We start from the raw sequence: 19,555 nt of genomic DNA on the forward strand, positions 1-19,555 counted from the left end.
CTCAAGCAAAGTTTGTAAACATAGGTTAATGGAAACCTGCTCAGGATGTGCATGCAGTGTGTAGAGCTGGATAAATCATTAAATCTAAAAAAAGTGAAACAAGGATACATAAAAAGTCGACACTCGAGTAACTACTGCCTGAAAATATCATACTGCAAATTTTACATTGCCCATGTATTCTCAGTTATTACCTTTTGTACAATGGTGCCCTGGTCAAAAAGCTCCTACCAAGGACAGAAGTGATACCAAACCTGAAAAATATCACTTAAATAACACCTCTGGTAATACAAATTCCATTATTAATGCAGACCATAGAGTCCTGGATAAGTGGATTGCATACCATATAGTATGCAGTACATATGACACACATATCAGTTATATGTACTGATAGGAAGAGATATTCGACAGGAAGCTCCAGGTAAAAAGTTTTTTTTTAAAGATCAAGAGAACCTACAAGATACTCCATTATAATTCTTGAAGAGTTATCTTTATCTAACAATAAAGTAAATTGGGTTTCTTTCGTCCGTCATGGCATTTTTCAGAAAAGTCCCTCTATTTCAGAGAGTTCAACCCGCAGTCCTGTTTAAAGTTAAACTGAATCGTTATTTTTGTATTTTACACAAAATTCCATGTCTTTTCTTGAAATCAACCCGTCGTCCAGATTTAAGTCACACCCGAACCGTTATTTTACATTTTTTGAAAAAAACCCTGATGTTTTAGATAATTCATCCGCGGATCATATTTAAGTCAAACAAATGCTTTTTAAAATCATCCATATCTTTTAAACCGTAACTCCAATTTGAACATGTTATATATGAAATTTGATTAGAAAAATATGTAGAATATTGAATATGAGATTATTTTTAAGTATTTTTAAATATTATTTTGAAATATATTTGAGTCAAACCAAATGATTTTCTAAATTATTTGTATATTTAACTTCGATTTTGACATATTATATATGAAATTTTATTAGAAAAATGTGTGGAATCTAAATATGATGTTAATTTTACCTGTTAAATATTTTTAAAATATTGTTATGGAAGCAAACTTATAATTTATAGCATAAGATTCTTTTTTTTCATACCGGCGGCTATCCGGATTGCAAATAAACACCCCACTATAACGGTATACGAAAAAGAAAACATTGATAAGTACACATGCATACCTATAAAAATGTCGTAAGGGAAAATAACAGATTTCTCATCGCGAGAGTGAGAGAAAGCGAGCGAGAGAGAGAGGGAGAGGGAGAGAGAGAGACGCCTTAGGATTAACCATATTCAACACATGTTTTTTATTGTTTTGTGTGAACACCGAGGCCATCGCCGGCGAGGGTGAGAAGGAGGATAAGCGGCAACACAAATATGATGCCTCGCAAAAATAAAGGAGATGGACCTATTGTGGTCTTGAGTGATGGTTGTTGAGTTAAGAGCGTGTGTTATGTTTTTTTCTCCCGTTGCAACGCACGGGCTCTTTTGCTAGTCTACAGACATTATTAATTCAGACCATAGAATCCTGGATAAGTGGATTGCATACCATACAGTATGCAGTACATATGACAGACATATCAGTTATTGTATTGATAGGAAGAGATATTCGACAGGAAGCTCCAGGTAAAAGGTTTTTTTAACAGATCAAGACAACCTAGAATATACTTCATTATAATTCTTGAAGAGTTATAAATCTAAAGAGAACAAATACAGAAGCATCCAAGCTATTGATGTATTAACTATCAGCGGCATCCGGTCATGTATTTTAAGAGAAGATCCCAAGACAATGAAACCAAAGCAGATTCTAGGCTCTAAAAAACACCTTCAACAAACTTGAACTTCCATCCTATTAATTAATCTAGACAACCAGAGAACCTTGTGTGTGGTTTTGTCCTCGACAAAACATATTAACTCTCTCAAACCAAAGAAATAGCTTCGCAGATTTCGCCAAAAGGGACAAATCATTACTACTGACCTGGGGCAATACGAGAGCATATCCAGAGCTCATACGAGCACTCAAGCAAGGTGATTTTGAATTGGAGACCTATATGGTCCGTTGCAGCAGTGCTTTTTGCTTGTTGTGACAGGCCATCTCCTAATACTGTTCATACTCCAATTGGGTGGGACTCTAGACGGATGGCAGCCGATGTGCTCAATCGATAGGGGCAATAACAGTGAGGCATTGAAAGCATGCAAGCCAACAAAGAGCAGGCAAGGCGGTGGATCAGGCGACACAAGAAGCCTGCATTGCACCGCAGGCACTGTGGTGGCGAACCCGAGCATTTGGACTTTGATAAAGTACCTGCTGAACAAGGTTGCATACCTGCACTATGCAACATAACACAATCAACACTACAATCGTTGCAAAAAATGAAGAGCACTACACTCGTTCAAGTATGCATCATGTTTCATGCAGATCAATCAGTATACCTTTTCCTCAGCATGACCATAAAGTTCTCCTGGAAGAATAACTACATGATGTACATACCACCTTGCAAAGCTAAGTAAAAAAATTGATAAAATGTAACTGAAATTTTAAAAATTCACTAAATAACTGGTCTGCATTTTTAGATACTAAAAATATTCAATAGACAACAGCAGAACGAGAGATCAATGGCAGGAACAACCCTGAAACTAAATCCTAGGCCAAATCAATGGCTAATTCAACCACATTTTTCTTTCATTCCTCTAATATATGGACGCCAATAAGTGCCACGCGTGTGGGCGTTAGGGGGTCTGCCCACACATTTTGTGTGGTGTATAAGAGAAACAGCCCACACACCTACGTGTGAGCAAAACAAGTAATGCCCACACACCTCTTTTTTTCCTCCCGACCCCTCTCACACGCGTGCGTGCGGGCGAAATAGATAACGCCCACACGCCCCGTACGTCAAGCCTCGTACCTCGTGGTCCCGCACGCCCCGCGTGACAATCACCGCGCGTCCCGCAGTTGCCATGGTCCAGACCCTCGTCCATGTTCGTACATCCACGTTGATGGAGACTTCAACCCACGGAGGGTAACGGTTGCGCGAGTCAATGGAGGGCTCCACCCACGAAGGGTCCACGAAGAAGCAACCTTGTCTATTCCATCATGGCCGTCGCCCACGAAGGACTTGCCTCACTAGCGGTAGATCTTCACGAAGTAGGCGATCTCCTTGCCCTTACAAACTCCTTGGTTCAACTCCACAATCTTGTCGGAGGCTCCCAAGTGACACCTAGCCAATCTAGGAGACACCACTCTCCAAGAAGTAACAAATGGTGTGTTGATGATGAACTCCGTGCTCTTGTGCTTCAAATGATAGTCTCCCCAACACTCAACTCTCTCACACAGGATTTGGATTTGGTGGAAAGAAGATTTGAGTGGAAAGCAAGTTGGGGAAGGCTAGAGATCAAGATTCATATGGTTGGAATGGAATATCTTGACCTCAACACAAGTGTAGGTGGTTCTCTCTCAGAAAATGTGTATTGGAAGTGTAGGTATGTTCTGATGGCTCTCTCCACGAATGAAGAGTGGGTGGAGGGGTATGTATAGCCTCCACACAAAATCTAACCGTTACACACAATTTTCCAAACTCGGTGGGACCGAATGGTTAAACTCGGTCGGACCGATTCAGCAAACCTAGTGACCGTTAGGATTTTCGGTGGGACTGAGATGCAACTCGGTAGGACCGATATGGTTAGGGTTAGGGCATAATGTAATCTCGGTGTGACCGATTACACAAACTCGGTGGGACCGATTTTGGTAATAAGCTAACCAGAGAGTTGGTCAGGTAAACTCGGTGGGACCGATTCGCTCATCTCGGTGAGACCGAAATGTTACAAAAGGGAAACAGAGAGTTTACATTGCAATCTCGGTGGGACCGATCGCTCATCTCAGTAAGACCGAAACGTTACGAAGGGAAACAGAGAGATTACAATCCCATCTCGGTGAGACCGATTTGCCTAGGGTTTGTGGCAGTGGCTATGACATTTGAAACTCGGTGGCGCCGGATAGAAAGAATCGATGGGGCCGAGTTTTACTTTTGGTTTAGGTCATATGTGGATGTGGGAAGGTAGTTGAGGGTTTTGGAGCATATCACTAAGCATTTTGAGCAAGCAAGCCATTAAGCAACACCTCATCCCTCCTTGATAGTATTGGCTTTTCCTATAGACTCAATGTGATCTTGGATCACTAAAATATAAAATGTAGAGTCTTGAGCTTCAAGCTTGAGCCAAACTTTTGTCCTTAGAATTTTGAGGGATCCACTTTCCTCATCCATGCCATGCCATTCATTGAGCTTTTCCTGAAATATTAATCTTGGAATAGTGTTAGCTCAATGAGCTATATGTTGTTAGGAATTACCAAAACCACCCAGGGTTAGTTGCACTTTCAATCTCCCCATTTTTGGTAATTGATGACAACATATAGATCAAAGCTTCGACAAATGATAATAAGAGTGAAAGATATTGTCGCTTTGAGAAGTATGTGAAAAGCAAGAGCTCCCCCTAAATTTGTGCATATCTTAAGATTTGCTTTGGACTGCAAATGCACAATGAGTTAGGATCATGGGTTACTCTTCCATGTCACATACATCTTGGTGGAGCACTCAAAATGATAAGAATTAAATACATGCACTCATCACCAAGCAAAGTGAATGATCATATAAGGATAAGTAAGATAATATCATCTAACAAGCATAAGTGTAGCTTATGATCAACCACATGATCATCAATGTCTCACAGATAATAGCATAGTATCTCAAGAAATCAAAAGACAAACAAAGTTCAACCACCAAAGCAAGAGAGAATAAAAAGCAACGCTCTCTCTCGAAGCCTATAATCTATACATTTTTCTCCCCCTTTGGCAACAAGTTACCAAAAAGTTCATAGAAAATGCATAGCACTAGAACGTCTCTCAAGCTTGGTCTTCAGGTGGTGGTGTCCGGAGAACGCCAAGGACGAAGGCTTTAGTTGATGTGGATGGAGCTGAAGGAGTTGGTGCTGGAGCTGGTTGCGCTGGAGCTGTAGCTGGTGCAGATGAAGTGACTCTAGTGTCTGTTACTGGCACTGCAGTTGATCTCTGAGCTCGAGGCACTCTGGCAAATGCATCAGTGGTTGTCTTGCCCTTCCTCTCCTGCATATCATCTTGAAGTTGCTCCACAACAGACTGAATCTCAGTTACCTTCACATCTAAATCATAGAATTTTTGCTCCACGATTCTTTTCAAGCTCTCCTGGTTTTGAGTCAGGGTGGCCAGTCCCTTCTCAATCCTTAGAGTGGATGCAATCAGGTAGCCAAGTTGATCTTGCTTGCTTTTCAAAAAGTACTCAGATGCCTCCTCTTGAGTTGGCATCTTGGCAGCCTTCTCTTTCTTTGCGTTCTCCTTCTTCTCTTGAGCTTGTACTGATGATGGTTCATTCTCATTCATCACAACTTGATTGTCCTCAAAGTCTGGGTAGATAGGCAAGTGTTCCTTATCCAACAAGTATGTGCATGTGCCCATCTTTGAGTTTATCAACTCCTGGATCTGTGGGGCATATCCACAACTTCTTTTCTGGTCAGCTGCAGTCCTCTTGATAGTCTCAACTATAAGGCTCATGACCTTGAACTTCTGTGGCACATCAAATATATGTAGCAAGTTAATTGCATGGCCTCTAATCATTCTGTGATCACCAGACTTGGGCAAGAGAGTGTGCCTAAGGATCCAATTGATTGTAGGCATCCCTGGCAGCAAGTGTTTTACTGACCCAAACTGGTGAGTCTCAAGATCATCTTCAGGAATCTCCTTGTACATGTTTGCCATAGAGTTGTGATCCATCTTCTTCTTGGCATAGACATCCAAGTCATCATCTTCTTCCTTAGCAGCATTGATCAGATTTGCCCATTCCTCAATAGTTGAGTGGTACCTTGTACCTTCAGACATCCATACTATCCTGCCATCTGGATAGAAGTGTGTTGTGGAGTAGAATTGCATTATGAGCTCCTCATTCCACTTTGTGAGCTTCTGTCCAACAAAGTCTGCAACTCCACAAGCACTGAAGCTGTCAAACACACCAGGATAGTGTTCCTCATTTTCCTTGATATACTTCCAGTCGACCCACCTCATTTCACACACTATAGGCTTCTTGTCCAACAACACTGTCTCATAGAAGTCCTGCTATTCCTTTGTGTGGAACCTGTAATCAACAGCAGTCCTTCTCCTGGTAGCATATGGATCTGTCTCTCTCCATTTCCTCAACCCTGAGTCTCTCCTGATCTTCATGTTCTCAGCCACAGGATGAGCATCATTGTGGTCTGGAATCTTGGGTTTGAGCTTTCTCAGGACTTGCCCTTCATCATCTTCATCAGCAGCAACTTCAGGCACTGGGGCCTTGTTCTTCTCAGCAGCTGGTATACTCCTGGTATTCCTCTTAGGTGCACTCTTGGGCTTGGAGGCTGCTTTGGGTGCTTCTTTGGGCTTTGATGAAGCAGCCCCTGTCCTGATAGCATCACCCATAAACTTCTGTACCTTGGGTGCTGGTGCAGCAACCTCTTCTTCTTCTTCCATCATGGAAGCCTTTCCAATCACTCTGGCCATGGTCTTCTTGACCCTTTCCTTCCTTTTCTTTCCTTCTGCAGTAGCCTCTTTGGGTTCAGATCCCAAAGGGACTTGAGTAGATGCTCTGGCCTTAGACATTGGAATTCTCTTTGCAGGAACCTTTTGCTTCATGCCTGGCTTGGTGGCAGCAGCAGTGCTATATTCCTTCTTAACCACTTTCTTCTTGGAAGTGGCCTCATCCTCAACTGCCACATAGTCTTCATCCTCAGACTCTGAAGTTTTCTTCTTCCTTGTTCTGGTGGCAGCTTTGGGCAAGTTGCTGGGAGTGCTCCTGCTACCATCATCTGAACTGCTAGAGGGACTAGTGCCCTCACTCAGGTGAACCTGCTCCTCTGACCTGTTCTGGCTGTCACTCTGATCAGACATATTGCAAACACTGACTGCAGACCCTGTGAATAGATATAGATGAGATAGAGTGGATGAGCATCACAAAATGCAGAGGTTTTTGCAAAAGAGTGAGTCAAAAAATTAGTTTTAGTTTTCCACAGAAAGCATTTCGGATCAACCGATTTGTAAACTCGGTGATACCGAAGCAGCTGTTGGAACCTAAACTAGTGAACTCGGTCAGATCGAGTCACAGTTCGGTGGCACCGAGACTGCTAGGGTTTCACAAAGTCCTGAACTCGGTCACACCGATTTGCAACTCTTGGTCAGACCGAAAATTACATGTGCAATGGCCTGAGCCGAATCGGTGGTATCGAGTTCCACAACTCGGATGGTCCGAGATGGTTTCGGCGGAAACCTAACCCTAAATTTTCAATTCAACTCTAATCTACGGAGTGTTCTGACTGGATAGAAGCGTTTCAATCATGGTAAGAATCATAATAAACACAATGTGCTAGGAATCGGACGGGGATAGCACTGTGATCGAGTCCATACCCTAGTTCGGCGATGAACTCGCTACGGCGGCAACGGCGGGGAAGAATTCCGTTGACGGCAGCGGAGACCAGCGACAGGAGGCGGCTGGCGACGAGGAGGACGATCCGGAGACCAAGGAGGCAGAGCGAGCTATGCGCGGGCAAAGGGGTTTCGAAGAAATTTCCAAAATTTTACCCGTGAGTATATATAGCCCGACCATGTCGGTGTGACCGAGTGGAACAACTCGGTGGCACCGAGATTCATAACTGCAAGCAGTTACTGAAACTCGGTGTGACCGAAATGTTCAAATCGGTTGCACCGAGATTGAAAACCTAGATCGACTTAGTGATCTCGGTATGACCGAAATGGAGGAATTGGTCAGACCGAAAAGCATAAAGAAGTTTTGGAAGTTTAAGTCTATGACGAATCGGGGACTCCGAGTGCTCCTCACACAGAGTGGTTCGAATCTGACTTGATCAAATTTTGTGATGTAGCATGAATAGAGTTTGAGACGAGAAAAGCATAGATAGCTAGAGAGGGTTCTTAGGCATTCTTGTCCATCCACTTGGCAAAAGAAAATAAAACCAATCAATCAAAACAACAAGTGGATGTCCTCGAATGAGTAAAATATGCAATCAACATGCTCACACAATAAAATGGCAATTGAAATATGTGGCAAAGCATGCACAACCAATTCTAGCATCTATCAAACAATTGGCGATGACTAGGTCATCTATATATGAGTATATTGACTTAGGAGTCAAATGAGAGCATTTGATCATAGGTCATACTCATCGTTTAAGCACAAGTGGGGTTACCACTTTCACATAAAGCATTTGTTGTGTTCACACCATTAGAGTTGCTTTAGCTTAGATGTGAGATCCCCCCTAAGAGGGATGAACTAACCTTGGGTTTTGTCGATGATGACTTCATGTAGATGTTGAAGATGTGGATGCTCAATGTTGATGTAGATCATTTGGAGCTATCCATTGGAGTGAGTTGCACTTTCAATACCTACACGGGTTAGTCCCACAAGGAACAAACAAGGATATCCATAGACATAAAGTGATGCACACACAAGATGATGTCTATGAAAGCTTTTAGGTTACCTTGTCCCTTGTCTTACCAACAAGAGGGTTTGTGACTCCTTGAACTAGTGCAAGATGTGGAAGTTGATTGCACTTGTTCTTGCCAAGATGATAAGAGTGAAGTATGTTGGCGGAGTCACCCTCAAGAACTCTCTAGTTCTTCTTCTTCGGGATCCACACCATCTTGATGGGAATCCTCATGTTGTAGTTGTACTTGATGAAGTGGAACTTGAAGTAGTCTTGGGAACCCACTTGACCAAGGCCTTAGGAGCTTCTTCAAATGCATCAATTTCCTCTTGAAGATTGTCCTTTCCTTTTTGCTTGTGGTCTTGTGGTGGAAGATCATCTTGAGCTTGTGTCCCTTTGAGAGAAGTAGGATCATACTTCTCTTGTTGAGGAACAAACTTCGTCTTGGGGTATTGATCTTCTTCCCACTTAACTCCATTGGCATTGAACTTTCGTTCAAAACCAACACCTTGATTCTTCCGGTGCCTTCCTTGGTTGCGTACAATTTCCTCGAATTGCTTACTTCCGGCAAGGCTCTTGTAAACACCTTTCTCTATAATTCCCTTTAATAAGCTATTTTCGTGCTCAAGTGTAACTTGGCTAAGAGAATCATTAGTGGAATCAAGAGAACTACTAGAAGCAACAATATTGGATTTAGCATGATTATTGTTACTACTAGAGGAAGAATCTTTCTTGTTCTTGTTACTAGACTTGACTTGAGGCATGTAAGTGGATAAGAGTAAACGCTTGGCAATGTAAGAAGAACTTTTCTTACGAAGATCATCATTGATTGCTTTTAAGAACGCATGCTCTTGCTCAAGGTTGAGCTTTTCAAAGCGCAATTTCTCATGAGTCCTTAAAAGTTCTCGATGATCTCCTAAGATAGTTTCATGAACTAACTTAAGAGTGTTTAGTTCTTTAGTTAGAGACTCAATCTTCTCCTTATCATTGTCATTCGTTTTATCTTGATTAGCATGATTAATTGACGTTTCATCATAGTATTCATCACTAGAGTTGTCAACAAGTAAATCATCATCACCTAACAAGTCATCTTCATCACTATTAAAATTAACATACTCGGGGTGTGATACCTTTGGGCCTTTAGCCATGAAGCATGTTCCAACTCCTTCATTTGGTGAGTCAAATATGTCGTAGGAGTTGGTTGTCACAAGTGCTAGACCGGCAACACCTTCATATTGAGTATATTCGGAGTCGGAGTGATAGCTTCTCTCGGAGTGGTTGTCGGAGTCAGAGTCGGATACCCACTCACCAACATGAGCTTGATGTCTTCGTTTTGTGTAGCTCCTTGATGACTTGTCCTTTCTTTCCGAATCCTTGCTTCTCCGTGAGGGTCTTCGTTCATAACGATCATCTCTACTCCTTCTTTCTCTAGATGGTTATTCTTCTCTTCTACTTCTTCTCTTGGGAGAATCTTCTCTTCTCTTGTAGGGGGCCGTACACTCATTGGAATAGTGTCCGAGCCTTCCACAATTGTAGCAATTTCGCTCTCGACTAGAAGATCTTTTGTCATTGTAGGACCTTGATTTGGAGCTTCTCTCTTTGCTTCTACTCTTGTAGAACTTGTTGAAGTTCTTCACCATTAAGCTCAATTCTTCATTGAAGGTTTGTTTCTCACTCGATGATGTGGGGGCTTCACATGAGGCTTTGTAAGCACCACTTGATTTGTTGTGAAGTTCCTCTTTATCCTTGAGTGACATCTCATGAGCAACAATTCTTCCGATGACTTCCGTTGGCTTGAGATCTTTGTGATTGGGCAGCATTTGGATCAATGTGCACACGGTATCATATTTTCCATCCAAGGCTCTTAGGATCTTCTTGATGATGAATCTATCGGTCATCTCTTCACTCCCTAAGCCGGTAATCTCATTTGTGATAAGAGCAAGCCTAGAGTACATTTCAGCGACACCTTCACCATCCTTCATTTTGAACTTGTCAAGTTGACTTTGAAGCACATCCAATTTGGATTCGTTGACGGAGTCGGTACCTTCGTGCATATCAATGAAAGTATCCCAAATTTCCTTTGCATTCTCAAGACGGCTGATTTTGTTGAATTCTTCGGGGCACAATCCGTTGAAGAGGATATCACACGCTTGAGCGTTGTATTGCAGCATCTTCAACTCTTCCGCGGTAGCTTCACGGTTCGGTTCTTTCCCATCAAAGAATTCACCTTGCAAGCCAATACACACAATAGCCCAAACGGCGGGGTTATGTCCAAGAATATGCATTTTCATCTTATGCTTCCAACTAGCAAAATTAGTGCCATCAAAGTAAGGACCTCTACGGTGATAATTTCCCTCGCTAGACGCCATACTCTCCTAGGTTGTGAAATCAAGGCTATGACCACCAAAAGCTATGGAAATCAAAGCAAATGGAGACCAAAGCTCTGATACCACTTGTAGGATCGAAAGTATGTCTAGAGGGGGGGTGATTAGACTACTTGACCAAATAAAAATCTAGCCTTTTCCCAATTTTAGTTCTTGGCGGATTTTAGCTATCTTAGCACAAGTCAAGCAATCTCCACACAATTCAAGCAAGCATGCAAAAGAGTATATGAGCAGCGAAAAGTAAAGCATGCAACTTGCAAGAATGTAAAGGGAAGGGTTTGGAGGATTCAAACGCAATTGGAGACACGGATGTTTTGTCGTGGTTCCGATAGGTGGTGCTATCGTACATCCACGTTGATGGAGACTTCAACCCACGGAGGGTAACGGTTGCGCGAGTCCACGGAGGGCTCCACCCACGAAGGGTCCACGAAGAAGCAACCTTGTCTATTCCATCATGGCCGTCGCCCACGAAGGACTTGCCTCACTAGCGGTAGATCTTCACGAAGTAGGCGATCTCCTTGCCCTTACAAACTCCTTGGTTCAACTCCACAATCTTGTCGGAGGCTCCCAAGTGACACCTAGCCAATCTAGGAGACACCACTCTCCAAGAAGTAACAAATGGTGTGTTGATGATAAACTCCTTGCTCTTGTGCTTCAAATGATAGTCTCCCCAACACTCAATTATCTCTCACGGGATTTGGATTTGGTGGAAAGAAGATTTGAGTGGAAAGCAACTTGGGGAAGGCTAGAGATCAAGATTCATATGGTTGGAATGGAATATCTTGACCTCAACACAAGTGTAGGTGGTTCTCTCTCAGAAAATGTGTATTGGAAGTGTAGGTATGTTATGATGGCTCTCTCCACGAATGAAGAGTGGGTGGAGGGGTATATATAGCCTCCACACAAAATCTAACCGTTACACACAATTTGCCAAACTCGGTGGGACCGAATGGTTAAACTCGGTCGGACCGATTCAGCAAACCTAGTGACCATTAGGATTTTCGGTGGGACTGAGATGCAACTCGATAGGACCGATATGGTTAGGGTTAGGTCATAACGTAATCTCTGTGTGACCGATTACACAAACTCGGTGGGACCGATTTTGGTAATAAGCTAACCAGAGAGTTGGTCAGGTAAACTCGGTGGGACCGATTCACTCATCTCGGTGAGACCAAAATGTTACAAAAGGGAAACAGAGAGTTTACATTGCAATCTCGGTGGGACCGATCGCTCATCTCGGTAAGACCGAAACATTACGAAGGGAAACAGAGAGATTACAATCCCATCTCGGTGAGACCGATTTGCCTAGGGTTTGTGGCAGTGGCTATGACATTTGAAACTCGGTGGCGCCGGATAGAAAGAATCGGTGGGGCCAAGTTTGACTTTTGGTTTAGGTCATATGTGGATGTGGGAAGGTAGTTGAGGGTTTTGGAGCATATCACTAAGCATTTTGAGCAAGCAAGCCATTAAGCAACACCTCATCCCTCCTTGATAGTATTGGCTTTTCCTATAGACTCAATGTGATCTTGGATCACTAAAATATAAAATGTAGAGTCTTGAGCTTCAAGCTTGAGCCAAACTTTTTGTCTTTAGAATTTTGAGGGATCCACTTTCCTCATCCATGCCATGCCATTCATTGAGCTTTTCCTGAAATATTAATCTTGGAATAGTGTTAGCTCAATGAGCTATATGTTGTTAGGAATTACCAAAACCACCCAGGGATAGTTGCACTTTCAGTGGGCGAGCCACTCGTCATGGATGTTATGCTTGAATGCCGCTAGGGCTTCTGCATCCGGATAGTCTACAATTTGATTTTTCTTAGTCAGGAAGCGTGTCCAGAATTGTCTGGCCGATTCCCCTGGCTGTTGGGTTATGTGGCTCAAGTCATCAGCGTCCGGTGGCCACACATAAGTGCCCTGGAAGTTGTCAAGAAATGCATCTTCCAAATCCTCCCAACTGCCAACGGAATCTGCTGGCAAGCTATTCAGCCAATACCGAGCTGGTCCTTTGAGTTTTAGTGGGAGGTACTTGATGGCATGTAGATCGTCACCGCGAGCCATGTGGATGTGAAGGAGGAAATCCTCAATCCATACAGCGGGATCTATTGTGCCATCATATGATTCGATATTTACGGGTTTGAAACCCTCCGGGAATTCATGATTCATAACTTCATCAGTGAAGCATAGGGGGTGTGCGGCGCCTTTGTGCCAGGCTATATCCCGACGTAGTTCGTATGAGTCTTGTCTATTGTATTCGGCCCGGGCGGATTTACTCTCGGTGTACCCGACGCGACGATCATCGTCCCGTGTGGGTGCACGTGCTCGTGTTCCGTATATTGACCTTGCGATTTTTGCCTTACTGTCCAAGATGTCTCGCAGGTCCTCTGTGTTGCCCTAGACCTTAGTATTTTTGACTGAGTGGCGACGGGGTGCGGTCTGAACTTTAGGCCGAAATGCCTCTCTGGTTCGGCCGCGTAGTAGCCAGCCAGCCGCATCGTACACTGGTGAATGAGGTTTCAATGCTTCCTCCTCGAGGTGAGGTAGCAACCTGCGTTTTGGGTAACTCTTGGACGGGCGCTCGAGTCCATGCTCCTTGGCTGCAAGGACTTCGGTCCATCTGTCTGCTAGCAAGTCTTGATCAGCTTGAAGCTGTTGTTGTTTCTTCTTTAGGCTACTTGTCGTGGCCATAAGCCGGCGCTTGAAGCGCTCTTGCTCGACGGGGTCCTCAGGCACGATAAACTCTTCGTCGCCGAGGCTTGCCTCATCTTCGGAGAGAGGCATGTAATTGTCCTCCTCCGGTTCTCCATCTGTTGCCTGCTCTGGGGGGCTAGCTTGTTCGTCCTCTAGCTCTGCACCGTGCTGGAGGGGATTGTTGTTGTCTTCGGCGCTATCCGGAGTGTTATTATCTCCTTTGCCGGTATCACTGCTCTTGCTGTGGCGGGACTTAGAGCGGTTCCGCTGACGTCGGCGCTTGGGTTGCTTCTTGGAGGGGTCATCCTCCGCTTTCTCATCGCCATTGGCTTCTTTGGGGGTGTCCACCATGTATATATCATATGATGAGGTGGCGGTCCAGTGCCTCGAGGGCGGTGGATCCTGTTCGTCTCCGGCCTCGTCGTCCGTCGAAGTCTTCGGAGCCGAAGTCGAGCATGCCGGTTAAGTCGTCGACAGTGGCTACTAAGTGGGTGGTGGGTGGGCAGCGAATTTCTTCGTCGTCCGCATCCCATTCTAGCCGGACATAGTTCGGCCAAGGTTCTCCTGACAGGGAGAGAGACCTTAATGAATTTAGCACATCCCCGAAGGGTGAGTGCTGAAAGATGTCCGGGGAGGTGAACTCCATGATTGGCGCCCAGTCGGACTCGACGGGCACGGATATGAGCGGCTCGGAGTCCGTGGCCGGAGATGAATCCAGTGGTTTGGCGACACGGCTCTCGTAAGGGGTGAAGTCAGTATCCGACTCTATCGCCACTAAGAGTGCGACCTCCATGGCGGGGTCCATCCCTCCGCTCTCGGATGGCACGACTTGCTTCGGATTGATGGACGGAGTAGCTGCGGATGCGATCTCCCGAACACTGTCCGACGGTAGAGTTACGTCTTGCTCATCATGACTGCGCGGCGCGTCCGGCATGGGCTCGAATCCGTCGAAGATCAAGTCTCCGCGGATATCGGTTGTGTAGTTCAAGTTTCCAAATCTGACCTGATGGCCAGGGGCATAGCTCTAAATCTGCTCCAAATGGCCAAGCGAATTGGCCCACAGTGCAAAGCCGCCGAATATGAAGATCTATCCGGGGAGGAAAGCCTCACCCTGGACCGCATCGCTAGCGATGATCGAAGGAGCCATCAAGCCCTATGGTGACGACAGAGTGGAACTCTCAATGAAAGCACCAATGTTGGTGTCAAAACCGGCGGATCTCGGGTAGGGGGTCCCGAACTGTGCGTCTAAGGCGGATGGTAACAGGAGGCAGGGGACACGATGTTTACCCAGGTTCGGGCCCTCTTGATGGAGGTAAAACCCTACGTCCTGCTTGATTATTCTTGATGATATGAGTATTACAAGAGTTGATCTTACCACGAGATCAGAGAGGCTAAACCCTAGAAGCTAGCCTATGGTCTGATTGTATGTTGTCCTACGGACTAAAACCCTTCGGTTTATATAGACACCGGAGGGGGCTAGGGTTACACAAGGTCGGCTACAAAGGAGGAGATATCCATATCCGTATTGCTTAGCTTGCCTTCCACGCCAAGTAGAGTCCTATCCGGACATGGGACGAAGTCTTCAATCTTGTATCTTCATAGTCCAACAGTCCGGCCAAAGGATATAGTCTGGCTGTCCGAAGACCCCCTAATCCAGGACTCCCTCAATTGTCATATTGCTTTGCATGATCATGTAGTTGACATCGTATTTGTGCCAAAGCCACCATGCATAATTTATCATACACGTCACTCTTGATTCATTGCCATTCCCGGTACACCGCCGGAGGCATTCATATAGAGTCATATTTTGTTCTAGTATCGAGTTGTAATCATTGAGTTGTAAATAAATAGAAGTGCGATGACCATCATTAATAGAGCATTGTCCCAATACAAAAAGAGAAAGGCCAAATAAAAAAAGAAAGGCCCAAAAAAGAAAAAGAAAAAGGGACAATGCTACTATCCTCTTTTTCTACACTTGTGCTTCAAAGTAGCACCATGATCTTTATGATAGGGAGTCTCTTGTTTTTTCACCTTCACATACTAGTGGGAATTTTTCATTATAGAACTTGGCTTGTATATTCCAACAATGAGCTTCCTCAAATGCCCTAGGTCTTCGTGAGCAAGCAAGTTGGATGCACACCCACTTAGTTTATTTTGTTGAGCTTTCATACATTTATAGCTCTAGTGCATCCGCTGCATGGCAATCCCTACTCCTTGCATTGACATCAATTGATGGGCATCTTCCTAGCCCATTGATTAGCCACGTCAATGTGAGACTTTCTTCTTTTTTGTCTTCTCCACATAACCTCCATCATCATATTCTATTCCACCCAGAGTGCTATATCCATGGCTCACACTCATGTATTGCGTGAAAGTTAAAAAAGTTTGAGATTACTAAAGTATGAAACAATTGCTTGGCTTGTCATCGGGGTTGTGCATGATGAGAGCATTCTTGTGTGACGAAAATGGAGCATGACCAAACTATATGATTTTGCAGGGATGAACTTTCTTTTGCCATGTTATTTTGAGAAGACATGATTGCTTAGTTAGTATGCTTGAAGTATTATTATTTTTATGTCAATATTAAACTTTTGTCTTGAATCTTTCGGATCTGAACATTCATGCCATAATAAAGAAAATTACATTGAGAATTATGCTAGGTAGCATTCCACATTAAAAATTCTGTTTTTATCATTTACTTACTCGGGGACGAGCAGGAATTAAGCTTGGAGATGCTTGATACGTCTCCAACGTATCTATAATTTTTTATTGTTCCATGCTATTATATTATCTGTTTTGGATGTTAATGGGCTTATTTATACACTTTTATATTATTTTTGGGACTAACCTACTAACCCAAAACCCAGTGCAAATTGCTGTTTTTTTGGCCTATTTCAGTGTTTCGCAGAAAAGGAATATCAAACGGAATCCAAATGGAATGAAACCTTCGAGAGAGTTATTTTTGGAACAAACGTGATCCAGGGGTCTTGGAGTGGATGTCAATAAAGAAGCAAGGAGGCCACGAGGCAGGGAGGCGCGCCTGCCCCCCCCCCCTGGGCGCGCCCCCCACCCTCGTGGGCCCCTCGTAGTTCCACCGACCTACTTCTTTCTCCTATATATATCCATATACCCCAAAAACATCCAAGAGCATCACGAAACCCTATTTCCACCACCGCAACCTTCTGTACCCAAGAGATCCCATCTTGGGGCCTTTTCCGGAGCTCCGTCGGAGGGGGAATCGATCATGGAGGGCTTCTACATCAACACCATAGCCTCTCCGATGATGTGTGAGTAGTTTACCACAGACCTTCGGGTCCATAGTTATTAGCTAGATGGCTTCTTCTCTCTTTTTGGATCTCAATACAATGTTCTTCTTAATCTTCTTGGAGATCTATTTGATGTAACTCTTTTTGCGGTGTGTTTGTCGAGATCCGATGAATTGTGGGTTTATGATTAAGTTTATCTATGAACAATATTTGAATCTTCTCTGAAATCTTTTATGTATAATTGGTTATCTTTGCAAGTCTCTCCGAATTATCGGTTTAGTTTGGCCTACTAGATTGATCTTTCTTGCAATGGGAGAAGTGCTTAGCTTTGGGTTCAATCTTGCAGTGTTCTTTCCCAGTGACAGCAGGGGCAGCAAGGCACATATTGTATTGTTGCCATCGAGGATAAAAAGATGGGGTTTATATCATATTGCTTGAGTTTATCCCTCTACATCATGTCATCTTGCCTAATGTGTTACTCTGTTCTTATGAACTTAATACTCTAGATGCATGCCTTGATGAGCTTGTCGCTCCCTCGTGCATCTCTGGTCTCTCCCCGAAGCTTCTAGGGTCTCTCATAATCCAGAAAAAATCATCATAAAGTTTCATTGTGTTTGGACTTTGTTGGTACTCCCTCCATTTCATAACGTAGTGCACTCACATTTTTCGAGATTTAACTTTGACCATAAATTTAACCAACTTGGGTGACGGCGGCGGGAGTATGACAGATACCTTTGAATTCGTATTCGAAAGAAGTTTTCAAAGGTGTAACTTTTCAGTGAAATGATTTGTGTATTATTGGTCTAATTTATGGTCAAAGTTGGATCCCGAAAAGCATGGACGCATTACATTATGGAATAGAGGGGGCATGGTTTTTCTATCAAAGAAAGAAAACGCAAAAACAGGAACTGGCACTGAACACTGGGTTAATAGGTTAGTCTCCAAAAATAATATAAAATATATAAAAATGATAATATAATAGCATGAAACAATTAAAATTATATATATGTTGGAGACGTATCAAACCTCACCACTCCAACAAGAGATAATCACAACACATGTCATATATGTAACCAAACAACCACTTTGCATCTGGGCAGCAAGGGCTTGCAACCAAACATTCGTTCGTATGTTTTTGTTCATTCATACTGGGGAATGCAGAGAACCAAACTACGTACGAAACATGATTTTCTATCTTTATCCGCTCTGTCAGGCCCAGCAACTTAATAGTGATAGTTTGGTTGGGGTATGTAGTTTGCCTAAGACGATATGATTTCTTTAACAGGTCGTTTGGCACCCATCATTTGGGTGAAAATTTGCGGAATTCATTTGTGAATTTCAACATGAACGTGTTTGGCTGCCCAGAATTTGGCGTGGAAAATCATTTGACAAATCGAGCTGATTGAAACAGTATGTAAAACCAAATCCCGTCAAGGTACGTGTGATTCCCCAAATCTGTTTAGCCCCGACGCCTTCGTCTTGGGATCCGGCTGGAAAATAATTCTATAAGACCAGGTCTCACGTGAGACCCATTCTGATGGATGACACGTGGCATTCATAAATCATAAAGCACCCCTCACTTAAAATCATGGGGAAGAGAGATTAGATGCTTTGTGATTTGTGAATGTCACGTGTCATCCATCAGGACGGGTCTCACCTGCTAACTGCGAGACCTGGTCTCATATAATTTTTTTTCGATCTAGCTTGCCTGATTTTAAAGCGATGGGGGCGGGACTTATTTTGTTCCAATTAAATCAAGTCACGTACGCGGAAATACGGATAGGCACACGCCGAGAGAGCAGACAAGTCTCGTCCCTCGTCTTGTCCCTGACGCCCGCGTCTCCTTCAGCCACAACCGACCACAAGATCTGTTGCCGCCGCCCAGTCCAAGGACCCGGGCCACCGGAGTCCATCTCCACCGGCATGGCATCCCAACGCCAGGCCAAAGGCATCCCCATGTCCTGACTGTTCTTAATCTCCGATCCGATCGATCTGATCAACTGATCTGAATTGATTTGATTGATTGCAGTCGCTGTGCAAGGCGTGCGGGATCCGGTACCGGAAGAGGCGGCGGGTGGCCATGGGGCTCGACCCGGAGGCCAAGAGGAAGCCCAAGAGGGACGACGACGCCCTATCCAAGGCTGCCGCAGCTGCAGCCGCAGCCACAGCCGAGGCCTCTACCCAGGAGGAGGACAAGGCCGGCGACGACGACAAGGCCGGGGAGGAGAAGGCCAGCACCAAGAAGACCAAGACGACTACAAAGACGACGCACACAGTTGAGCTCCACATGGTGGGGTTCGCCAAGGACGCCGTGCTCAAGCAGCGACGCCGCATGCGGAGGAAGCCGTCGTGCCTGGGCGAGGAGGAGCGGGCCGCCATACTCCTCCTGTCGCTCTCATCAGGTGTAATATACGCCTGAACCTTGGTCTTTGGTTGATCAATCGTGTTAGTCAGTTGGATCGATCGCTGATGAATATGAAGAAGCGTTGTTGGCCAAAGTTTTTTTTTTTAGGATCAACGCTGCTGCATCTTTATTTAGCCAGCAAAGCTGGAAATGTCATCAGCAATTACATCAAGCACAAAGTCAGGGGAGACCCTAACCACACCTTACATAGCTCATCACCCACACCTACTTTAGCGAATTTATGAGCAGCAACGTTTGCCGAACGACGCACCCACTCGACACGAAATTCCAAGCAAGAGTTGAGCAGCTCCTTTATCTCTTGAATCCACGG

At 44.3% G+C, this 19,555-nt stretch overlaps 1 protein-coding gene across 1 annotated transcript; it reads left to right on the plus strand.

Moving 5' to 3' along the window:
• Window positions 1-18,651: 18,651 nt before the first annotated feature.
• Window positions 18,652-19,318, plus strand: LOC125546638 (GATA transcription factor 17-like; the record flags this gene model as incomplete). Its single annotated transcript, XM_048710816.1, has 2 exons — window positions 18,652-18,768; window positions 18,850-19,318. Coding segments are annotated over 2 exons (507 nt in total), but the record flags the coding sequence as incomplete, so codon positions are not given.
• Window positions 19,319-19,555: the final 237 nt, after the last annotated feature.

The sequence above is a fragment of the Triticum urartu genome, chromosome 3, assembly GCF_003073215.2.
Source record: "Triticum urartu cultivar G1812 chromosome 3, Tu2.1, whole genome shotgun sequence".
NCBI lineage: Eukaryota > Viridiplantae > Streptophyta > Magnoliopsida > Poales > Poaceae > Triticum > Triticum urartu.